Source organism: Cryptomeria japonica, chromosome 8 (assembly GCF_030272615.1).
Source record: "Cryptomeria japonica chromosome 8, Sugi_1.0, whole genome shotgun sequence".
Lineage (NCBI taxonomy): Eukaryota > Viridiplantae > Streptophyta > Pinopsida > Cupressales > Cupressaceae > Cryptomeria > Cryptomeria japonica.
The window spans coordinates 696537615-696549790 of NC_081412.1; the positions used below are offsets into that span (position 1 = coordinate 696537615).

Consider the following 12176-nt stretch of genomic DNA (forward strand, 5'->3'; position numbering starts at 1 on the left):
ATAATAGATAGCACAAAGTTGCCATTACAAACTTCAACATCTCCTACTACAATTGAAACTCCAAACAAGCTTTACATTAGCATAAATGTCCATCCAGTTCAAATATATAATATGTTTTTCAGATGTAAGATGGTATGCTAATATGCAAATCATTATAATGCCTCAATGTTGTTACTTTCAAACATTATTTGCTCTTCTATAATGTTTCTCTCAAAGAAGATCTCCTTTGTATATTTTTTATTTTATTAATAAATATATTTTTCCCATACAATTTATATATGTTTTTCATCCTACATCCACTTACGACACCCATATTACTATTACTCTCTAATTCATCTAACCCACTTCAAATACAATTCCAATTACCAAACCACTAAAAACAACCAATTAAAATCTCTTACTTAACCTAAATTAACTTAGGAAAAAGATGAGTTTCCTTTCCAAGAAGGTCAAGGCCAAATACTTTTCCTCCAATCCAATCTTTAGAATCTCAACCCACCCATCACATTCCTTAAATTCCTCTCGGAAACACTACGAAAGTTGAGCATTACCGGTGGTTTATATACAAATTTAAACGGACATGCTATAGCATATTCGACGCTCATAATTTGGGGCTAAGAATCATTTGTCCTTTCGAACTATGTTCACGTACCATACGAAATTCTATAAATTCGTTCCCCGGGGCGGTGCTTTTTCATTTCGTTATTCCTGCAACAAAGGAGTGTTTTCTATCTGACCAGTGCGTGCGTTTTTGTTAATTTCTCGGGGAAATTTGGCTCAATTCAAGCCTCAAATTGTAACTAACTGAGGAGAGAAAAACGCCGAATCAATGGGGGATTGGGTGGAGCTCGCGCAGTCCGCGTTCATTGCTCTGATCTTTGCCTTCATGCTCGCGAAATTGATTTCCATCGTTATTTCTTTCAGAGACGACAATCTGCGGATTACCCGTGACGTGGATCGCAGTTTCGTGCCGGAAGTTGCAGGAGAGGCGGAAACAATGTCAGAGGTTGAATATGTAGAAGAGGAGCGAGTACCTGGAAGAAATGTGCCCGAAACGATAGAAACACATGATAAAATTGTTAGAAACGAGGGGTTTGAGCTGCAAACCCTAGGAAGCGAAGGTTTGCGAATTGAAACTCCAATAGATAAGTATTCAGAAATTCAAATTCAGGAAGAGGGCGAGAAAATCGAGGGTCTGGAGGCGCAAAACCCAGGAAAAGAAATTATCACCATGATAAGTGAGGGCTTGGATGTTGAAACCCGAGGAAAAGACGGTAAAACTCTAGTAAGCGAGGGTTTGGAGCTTCAAACTCAGGGAGAAGATGTTAAAACCCTAAGAGGCAAGGGTTTGGAGGTTCATACCCTGGAGAGCAATTGCGCAGAGGGGAAAATCCTCGGAACGGGAAGTAAAGCCGTAGCAAGTGAGGGCTTTAGGGAGGAAATTGGAGCTGGGAGCCTGCATGGTGAAAGCGATTTAGGCGATGAGGAAGACGATGATTGGGAGGGTGTCGAGAGCACGGAATTAGATGAAGCTTTTGGCGCTGCTGCTTCATATATTGCAACAATGGCTGGTCAATCTGCAGAGAGAATTTCGAATGATGTGCAGTTGCAGTTTTATGGGCTTTATAAGCTCGCTACAGAGGGGCCGTGTACTGTTCCTCAGCCTTCAGCTCTTAAGATGACTGCCAGAGCGAAATGGTATTGCCCATTTACTTAATTGTGGTTTACGAATGTCTGTGATTGGCAACTATTTTAATTTTTGTTTTGAAAGATGTTTGTAGAAATTTGTTTCTTCCTTTGAATAGTTTCCTAGCTATGTTTTTTTTTTCTATTTTGAAGTTGACATTAGATGGATACACAAGTCTAGTAGTTATGGTAAGTTTTAACAGAAGTAATATAGAGCGCTCCTCCAATAGTGTCCACTCACATTTATTGTCAAGTGTTGGATTTGAAAAATATTGGATCTCTTATCCACAATAGGTAACCAAACTCTCAATTAACAGAACATTGAGCTGTAAAATGACAAGTAAAACTGGCAATTGATGCCAAACTGAAAATAAATTTGCAAAATGCATTATTTGAACTTGTCTTCAACTGGCAAAGATAGTCTACCAACTTCAACATTTTGTAGATCATCTATGCCAATGTGGTAGATATCCTATTACTAACCTGCCCTGGCAATAATTTAGACTATGTTTGCTAGTGTGGTATCATCTGAACTTGATCTGGGCAATGTTGAACACAATGTTTGCTTGGTCTTAGTGGGATAGGCATTGCTTGGAACGAGTAGTTTTAGGGGTAACCTAGTAAATTATGTAAGTACAATTACAGGACGTGAGGGCTGGGATGGCTGAGTGATGGCAGGAAGCATTTTTGGTTACGTGTGCAAGGAATGCTTGGCAAAGATTGGGAACCATGTCTCCGGAGGTGGCTATGCAGAAGTACATTTCTCTTCTTACTGAGATAAAACCCAGCTGGGCTGATGGTATTAAGCAAGTGAGTATTAAATAGTATATATAGGTAGAAGAATTTGTCAACTCCATGCTGTTTCTTATTAACCCACTAGTTTATTATTCCTTGCGAATCTCTTGATTGTGCTTTGTATAATTGTTCTTTTTTCTCAGAAGAGCAGAAAGCAAGATGAGGAGAGCTCTCATCAATCTGGAACAAGAGGTGCGATTGGGCCTGTCTTTAGCTCATTTGTAAGCTACGAGGGATCTGATGATGAAACGTAAGCATCTTTATTCAAGTTAGAGGTACAGGACTGCTAATAGTGGGTATGCAGCCTGGATTTTGTTTTGTAACTTTACATTTTATCAATAGAAATTTTCAGGTTGAAATTCACAAATTGACAGGACAAAATTAATAAGATGGTTTTCATTTTTGCATTGCATTGTTATTTCCATGCTTGCTTGTGTCCTCGGTTTTGGTGTAACATTTCAAGTCTTTTGGTTTGCAGAAAGTTGGAAATTATACATTCATATGCCAGTGAAGGTGATACAACAGGACTCCTTCAAGTTCTTGAACATGGAACCCCTGTTGATATGAAAGGTAGATTATTTCTCCATTCATCTGAATTTGCTATTATCTGTTTATATTATTGGTTATCACATTCAATTTTTGATCTTCCTTTATTATCTTTGATTTTCTTGTATTAATCTTCTCAAGCCATTGGACCTTTCAGTTCGAGTTTGAGCAAACACTCATTAATCCACTGTACTCATTCCTTGAATGTGATCATGTTGTTCATAGTGTAATATTTTAGGGCGAAGCTGATTTGTTTTGACAAAACTGCATAGAATTTATGTATTACAGGAACCATTAGAAGTGATGTGTAGGGTTATTTAGAAACAAGAAATATGAAAAGTTGTCCATTCATTTAAATCAGTAAATGCTAGTTCAAGAAGTACAGCAAGCATCTTGCTGGCATGCAGGAGATTTTGGTGAACAAAAAAAATCGTAGGAAGTAAATGTTGAACCTTTCAAAATGGCCATATTCTAGTTCAAGTTTCAGATCTGATTTCTTTTTGTTATTATGAATTAAGAGAGATTTCCCAATGCAATCGTAAGTCTCTCCTTCTTTTCTTTAGAAAAAAATTGGAGTTTCAAGAGGGGATTGGAAGTTTTAGGTTCCTTGAGCAGATAAAATTGGGTAGCCATTTTAGCCATTTAATATTTTTCTTTTCCTCTCAAGCAGAATCATATTTTAGTATTTTATTATTTTCCTCTGAAAACAATTGGCATCGACTATAATAGTTCTTAGTTTCTGAAGTCTTTAACAACTCTACTCATAGCATGATCTAGGAATAAATGTTAAATTTTCATAATCAATTGTTTCTCATTAAGTTCTAGTAGAAAACCTTTGATGCCTTTTTTCTATTAATCCCTTACCTATGTCTACCGTAATTTATAGGTCACAACAGGTAGCTTACTTTAAAAAATGTTTCTTCATTCTGAAATGCAATGGAAACTTAGGTAACTTGGCTTGCATGGCACACATGGCAAGACTTTCAAAAATCAATGAATTTTGGGCAATCATCTTTTTCAGTATTCCAGAGAGTTTTGGAATGGAGGAATGGTGGGACATAGGGATGAGATTTAGGAAGGGGGACTAGTTTTTAAAATTTAGGGATGGTAGGGGGACTGCAGTATATATATATATATATATATATATATATAGTCTAAAGTATTTAATATTTATTCAATAAATAATAATCATAAAATATTATTATATAATACTGCTATATATATATATATATAATACTTTAGACTAGATATGTTTAGTTATGTTACTGGTTTGTTTATGGGGATCAGGCTCATTGTTGTGTTTATTTTTTGCTTTCCTTTAGGATTGCTGGGTATAACCATACAATATATGTTTATTCAAATTAATGGCTCCGGGTTATTTTTTTTTGAACCAACAATGGCGATCAACCCCTCTTGATGAACAGCTTGGTGGGAGGAGATAGAAATTGGCAGCAGGGTTGGCCTTAATTATTCTGCAGGGTTCATACATATATAAACATATTAATGCATGAATAGATATAGTATAATTTTAAAAATATAAAAAAAATCCATAATTTGCGAAAAAAGAAGAAAAGAGTCGAAAACATAGTTGATAATGATAAAGATAATTGGTAATTCAATGGTAAATGTCAAATCAATACACAATAAGATCAATAATCTTCATCTCACGCTCAAACCACAAGCAACCGCATTGCCACTCCCACTCACTACATCATGTGTAGGAGCCTCCTCAACATAAAAAAGAGTTTGTGGAAAGTCATCACTCTTTGTTTGTGGTCCAAGTTGGAATGTGTGGGAATCAACATTTCTGTTTTTTTGCAGCCAACAACGTATGCTTAATTGAGTGTATAAAGTAGTATGTACTCTAGTTCCATTCATTTGAGTAACTTCCAGTATATTGAAATTGGAGACAAGGTCAATACATTCTTTGTTATTAGAAAACATAATATAAAGATGTGAAAGAATAATGAGGATGTTAAAATATTGAAATTGCTTATTTGTAATAGGCTTTGGTTGCAACGATTACAAAGTACATAGAATCTTGCCTATAGGGATACAACCATGTATGAGCGTCCTTCTTGTACTTGTCTTGAAGAGCACTAAGGTTGTGATTCTTTAATGATATGAAGTTGACAAAATCACCTATAGCAATATTCTCCGTAGTTGGCTTGGGGAAGATTATTCAAAATGTAGTTTTGAACCCATTAATAAAATTTGACTCTATATATGGTGCCACTCTCCTAGCCAAAGAAAGTACATCCTTCCTGTAATATATGGGAGACTTTGCAAGTGCAAGGAGATGCTAATGGCGTGGTCATCTTGTTCCAACAATCAATGCTTTTGTGTGATCATTTTTCTTGGTTGCATTATGTACTAAATTTTGTTAGTTATGGATTCCAAGCCATCATATATTTCTCCCAAACATGGATGATTTGTATCAACAAAATTGATCATACTCATGATGGGATTGGTGAAACTCAAGAGTAATCCACATGAGTCCATAAATCATCATCCAATGTTTGATGATTTAACCTTTTTTGGGCTTTCTATGAATTTGCCCACCTCCACATGCTTTGAAGGTTGCTAATGACCATGGCATTCGATGCTTCTTGCTCCTTGACAAGTTGTCTCTAGATGATTGTGTGCAATGTGAATCAAGTCTCAACAATCTTGCTGTTATCGTGTTGTTTTATGTATTTGGCTGAATGGTTGGACAATTCTTCTTTGAATCCTTTGCCCATGATTACATTTTCCTTGCAACAATCGCCTACACAAACATTGCCTGTTTAGGGCACATTACAATTACATTATTAAAGGCTGGTTTTTACAATCCTTCCATCCATCATAAATTGTATATACTCTTGTTTGGCCCATGAATCATTGATTGGTTGTAGTGGTGTCTTACAAAATGTTATTCGTTTGCAAATAATTCTCATACCAAGGACTTGTGTCAACTAAGCGTGTTTGACTATCGTCACCATTTCTTGCCAATATGTTGATCTCACTAGGTTGAAAGGATGCCCATTGGTGTAAATGCAATGTATAATGTGGTTATTATAATGATACTCACCTCATTTTGAAATGCCTCATCTAATTGGGCTCTTTTGTGTTAAAGAGAGTTATTGTTTTCTTGGGAAGATGGTGTCAAAAAGAGAGGATGTGGGCTACCACCATTGCAGTTGCTCCTATGGTTTGCATGACAATTTTTGAAATACACTCACACATACATTATTAGTTTCTTCTTGCGCTTTGATATATGAGAGAATTTGCTCCTTTGGCAACTCCTTTTTGTTTGGCTTTGTACAATTTTGATTACATGGTTGGTCACAGAACATAGGCAAGCTTTCACTTGACTATACAAGCTCTGATATTTGTTATGACATTGACTATAATGTGAAAGAAAAACCTCCACCTCTAGAGAGTTGCTCACACATCGTAACATGTTGTTAAAGAGGTGGTATTTGATCAAATTTGAATGACCTATCCATGCATGGGCCCACTAAACTAGAACTAGTAGCAAACATTCTAAATGTATTCCTAATTTCCTATTATAAGGCAAAAATAAAAATTTAACCCTGGGGTACATTAACATAGAAAAATAAAACAAAACAAAAAAACAAATAACAACACAACTGTACAATACATTTAAAAGGAATAAAAATGATTCATGAATAACAATTAAAAAATAAAAATGTTTTTTAAAACTAGAAACCCTGAAGTTTTTTTACAAAAACGCCCAAAATAAATGTACCATTAAATTGATAAATTTCCTTGGTGCAAGTTAGTTTTTTCTTGTACCACTGAGCAAACACACTTTACAGCCTCTCATGAATAGCTTATATACTTTTTTTGACAATGCTGAGTTCCTGTGATAATTAACCTGGGGTCTGTACCCTGCTTTCTGATGAACTTTTTAAATGAAAGGACATGGGAAAATGTTTTTATATCCAATAATTAAGTACATGCAAACCTCTACTACAAGAATTTCTTATTGTAGGCGGGGATGCATTAACTACATCCAAGCCAATGCCATCCCTCATTTTTTTCCATGTTAGATTTAGATTAAAAACATTGGCTCTGGCCTTACAACACCATGTGGGAAGAGTTTTATCTTTGATTCTTGGAGATGCATATACTGGCTGTAGAAGTTCTTTCCTTGATAAAACCAAACAGAAGTTTCTCCTTCAAACCTGCCTTCTGAAAGATCAAGCCTCCTTCTCAGCAAAGTGTTAATGCAGGACAGCTTCAAAGGTCTTATGGGGGAGATTTTAAGAAATATTTTGGAGAGACATACTTTTGCATCTCTCCTATTGCGACCCAGGAAATAGCTGTGTGTGAGAGTGAGTGTGCAGGTGTGTGTGTGTGTGTGAGTGTGTTATTGTCTCAGAGAATGTAAAAGTGACCTTTCATAAGTGCTGCCAGATATGTACTTTTGCCTAGCTCTAGTCTAGTTGCTTTCTGAATGATTAGCAATGATTCATGTTCCTGTTTATTCCATGTTGTTCCTGGGACAGGGACATCAGATGCATTTTTGAGGGCACTGGTCCAAGAGTCCATTTTTTTGAGATGGCAGTGTGCGTGTATGTATGTATGTATATTTATATATCTATATATATGTATGTATATATACATATACATATATACACATATATGTATGTGTGTGTGTGTGTGTGCGTGTCATATATAGCACACATTTATATATGTGTGTATATATATATATGTATATATGTGTGTGTTTATGTGTATGTACATATATGTGTGTGTATAATTACATGCACACACACACACATGTGTGCTATACTTCATTCTCCTCAAGAGGTTGCTTAGCATGGATTGGAGAAATGGTGAATTATAGACCAGTGAATTTTCTAGTGTCCAACCAGCTAGAATCATGCTTGGGAGATGGTGAATGGGAAGGTTGAGACCATCCTCCATGAGCAGCAGAGTCCTTGGGTTTTTTAGGGAAGGGGCGACATAAACGAGAACCACAATCTCCACGGCTAACATGATCACAGTTGGCCAAATGATTGCGCCCACGGTGACATCTCTTTGGGAGGTGGAGTCGAGAGGAACCTAGGCAACAACGCAAGAGGCATTGCATTAGTGGTCTAGCAACCGCTGGAAATGGGCAACTTCAAGTGCAACTTTGTTAGCTTGCACTTGAATTTGCATGAGAATGTTAGAGCCAATGATTGCTTTAATGTACAAGGAATAATGCTTATTGACAACATAGTGAGTAAAAAGAGCAGCATTCCTATCTTTCCAAATACCGGAGCCGAGAGGAACCTAGGCAACAATGTAGGGGGTGCATTGCTCTAGTGGTCCAACAACTCCTAGAGATGGGCATTTTCGAGTGCAACTTTTTTACCTTCAACTTGAATCTGTATGAGAATGTTAGAGCAAGGAAAAATGCTAATCAGCAACATAGTGAGTAAAAAGAGAAACATTCCTATCTTTCCAAATATCGAAAACTATTCCCACCTTGAAAGCATGCAAGATTTGGGTATACTAATGCAAGAGATAAGGCCAATTTCCAAGCAAAACCATGTGTTATGAAAAAGGGGTAAGTCTAAAAGGTTTGGAGAAATCATGAATCAAGTTCCACACTTCTTGTGCTCAGAGGTAGAAACAAAAGATATGTTTAAGGGATTTGAGCTGATCGCAAAAAGGATAATGGGGATTGGGAATGCCTTGTGAGCAAGACACATTCTTAAAGGAAGGCATTGTACAATAAACACCAAGCAAAATAAGCCAATTTGGGTTCCGACATTGCAGACGAAATATGCTGAAATTTCTTTTGTCATCTCCCTTGAGAGGATTGAAGTTGCCAATGTAGATTGAGCTGAACCATCAAATGCAAGTGTGGAAACCACTAGCAAGGCTTGTAATTCTAAAAGGGTGTGTCTAGATACCACCTCCAATCCTTCCAACTTTGTCAATCATTTGAGGAGGTATAGCATCAAAAATTGATTGATCAGTCTTTTGGTCGTGATTTGTAAGTGACGAGACCTCAAATTGTCTCCTATTTGACCCATTAAAAGCATCTATTTCTTCTTAGTGTATTGTTGTAAAAGTGGATTTGAGTAATAATTGGAAGTTCTTTAGCTTGTTTAAGGTAGAATATAAAGTAGATATTTGATTTATTTTTAGTAAATAAATGTAATCCAAATTGCTTTTAATATGTCTCCATGAGTGTGCAAGATATTAAAATACAATTGAATGAGTTATTAAATAACTCGTGACAAGAAGAAGCTTCAAAAATAGTTGCAACAGAGAGCTCCAGACATCAACTCCAAACAAGGCTTTGAAGACATTTAAGGTAAAGAAAACTCCTCTAAGCTCCTAGCACACACCAACATTCATGCAAAATCATGGAGCATCAATCATTCCTAAATCAATGGGCAAAGTATTTGTTTCATGCAAGTTGCAGTTGCATACTTCACTATGTTATCTTTCTCCAACAAAGATAACTCAAGTTACTAAAGCACTCTAGTGTAATTGCATGATTGTAGCATCTTCTTCACGATGATCAACAATGATTTGATCAACTGAACTGAAGAATAATTCCTTCATTCATGTTGAGAATTTGAGACTTCCTAAAAATCAGGCTCCTAGAAATTGTGAAAAACGTAGTCTCAATAAAACAACAATATCTCCCTTGTTTCTTAACGAAATTTAAAACTTCAAAATGATTTGGAAACAACTAAAACCCCTTTTGAGCATTTGGCAAGATTCACAATAGGGAAGTGTTGTGACCATTTCACACATCGCCCCATTAGAATGGGGACCCCCTCTCTCTCGCTTTTGTTTTGCCTGTTCTTCTCTCTGCTTTTAGGGTTTTGGTGAGTGAGTTGTTTGTCTGGGCTAGGGCTAAACCTTAGGGGTTTCTTCTGATGTTAGTCAAGCTGAGTCCAGTCGAATTTTGAAAATTATTAGGCATCCTCCCAAGGGTTGAGATGATTGAAGTGAAGTAAGCCTGTTAGGAGAGTCAAATAGGTCTCAGGTTAGGTCTAACTAGGGTTTTTAGGGTAAAATCCAAATTTTGTCTAAGTGTTAGCATTTTGAAGGTGAAATTGTGTGTTCTTGCCTAGGTAAATTTTGATCAAATTTTGGAGGTAAGATGATGCCTGAAACAGAGAAATCGCTCCTATCCCCCTCCAAGGGTCCAGGGTGAAATTCATTCTAAGTGCAATTTCTTGTTTTGAGAAGGCTTGCTAACTGGTTCCTGGCCTTGAAAATGACCTAACTCTGCCTTGTGAAGTGATTGGAGACTTAAATTTTGGATGGATTAGCCAGAAAGGATAAAATCGCTCCTGTCCCTTGCTGAGGGTCCAGGGCGAAAATGTTATTTAATGCATATTTGTCACTGACTTTTCTATTTTGTTTGGTGCAGGGTCTCTAGGAGAGATGATTGGACGTGACTTGATGCTTTTGAAGATTTTAAGGCATAGAAAATGATGAATTTTGTAGGTTAAAAAAAAAATCGCTCTTGTCCCTCTCCAAGGGCCCAGGGAGAAATCTTGATTTCCCTCATCTTGCAGTGAAAAAGGACCAAGTGTTGAGCGTGAATGGAAAACAAGTGACTTTCTCCACCCGTCTGAAGGAGTTTTAGCTCGAGATGATGAAGGATTTTGTTGGAATCATCGAAGTCGCTCCTGTCCCTCTCCAAGGGTCCAGGGCGAAAAAGCTTATTTGAGTCATTCCTGACCTTGTTTGGTCAAATTGAAACATCAAAGGCATGGTGGAGGGCGAAATGCACGTGATTGAGACATCCAGATTTGATTGAAGACAATGAAATGATGGAGTTTTGCCTAGAAGGGTAAATTCGCTCCTGTCCCTCACCAAGGGTCCAGGGCGAAATTCTTTATATACACATTTTTAGACCTTTCTTGGACTTGAACTCTTATTCATAGCGCGTAACAAGATGAAATCTTCCCTAGCAAAGACATTTCATGATGAAAGACGAAGCATTTTGGCCAAGAAGGCAAAATTCGCTCCTGTCCCTCACTGAAGGTCCGGAGCTTGATTTTCGAATTTGCACTGTTCTTGCAAGATCAAAGTGATTTTATGATTGGAAGAGATCAAGGAAAGCATGTTTTGTCCATTGAATATAATTTGAGTAGTCGGCAAAGGAGAAAATCAACCCAAATGACAAAAGGCGCTCCTGTCCCTTGCTGAAGGTCCAGAGCGATCTTCTAAAAAGTGCAATTTTCTTGCAAGGACAGGGCAAGTTTTGTGAAATGAATGGAAGAAGGTGTGTTTCACCTGTTGAAAATAATTTGGAGGGCTAGCCAAGGACGGATAAGCTTGAATTTGCAAAATCGCTCCTGTCCCTCTCTGAAGGACCAGGGTGAAAAACCTAATATCCAGCCCTTCTCTCCAAGTTTGGACAAATCTAAGCCAAGGCGCAAGTTTGAAATAATGTTTAAAATGCCTTGAGGTGGAATTAAGATGCTGTCCCTCTCCAAGGGTCCAGGGCGAAATTTCCAAGTATGCCCATTTACCTTGCATTTCGGGGTGATATTTTTGTTTCCAAGATTCAAAAGGGAGTGGAGAATGATGTTTTACGCCTTAAAGGTAGTTTGAAGATTGAAGTGATCAAGAATTTGAACAAAGGACTCAAAAGCGCTCCTGTCCCTCTCCAAGGATCCAGGGCGATTTTTACAAAACCAATAACTTCCCTCCAAGATTACGTTAAGGCAAGGTTGTGCAAGGGTGGAAAGGGTCTTCTAAAGCATGGTGAACAAAGATTTGACTTCAAAATTTGATAATCCTAGGCTAAAATGCAAAAGTTGCTCCTGTCCTTCACTGGAGGACCAAGGCGAAAATCTTTAAAACACCTATTTTGCCTTGCAAAAAGCAAAGTAAACATATGGAATGGATGAAAGAGATCTTTACTTACCCCACAATGAAATTTGACAAATAAAAGGTGAAGGATTAAGAGCAAAAGTGAAAAGGCGCTCCTGTCCCTCTCCAAGGGTCCAGGGGCGAAAAAGGTCCTAATGCACTTTCCTCCTAGAGATCAAGTGAAATTAAACTCAAGACTCCAATTAGAAATGCCATTTTAAATGCCTAGATGAAGTTTTGAAGGTGAAAATGAGGAATGCAAGGCCAAAATTGGAAGTTCGCTCCTGTCCCTCTCCAAGGGT

The 12176-nt window shown here is 37.3% G+C and overlaps 1 protein-coding gene across 1 annotated transcript in view; it reads left to right on the forward strand.

The window, feature by feature from the left end:
• The first annotated feature begins 568 nt into the window (after positions 1 to 568).
• The window catches only part of LOC131064742 (acyl-CoA-binding domain-containing protein 1), a 67644-nt gene continuing 56036 nt past the window's right edge, over positions 569 to 12176 (forward strand). Inside the window, exons 1-4 of the mRNA XM_057999013.2 lie at positions 569 to 1698; positions 2391 to 2496; positions 2625 to 2731; positions 2960 to 3051. Coding sequence (XP_057854996.2) covers positions 830 to 1698; positions 2391 to 2496; positions 2625 to 2731; positions 2960 to 3051 — 1174 coding nt within the window. The 5' untranslated portion in view covers positions 569 to 829. The remainder of the gene's footprint in view (positions 1699 to 2390; positions 2497 to 2624; positions 2732 to 2959; positions 3052 to 12176) is intronic.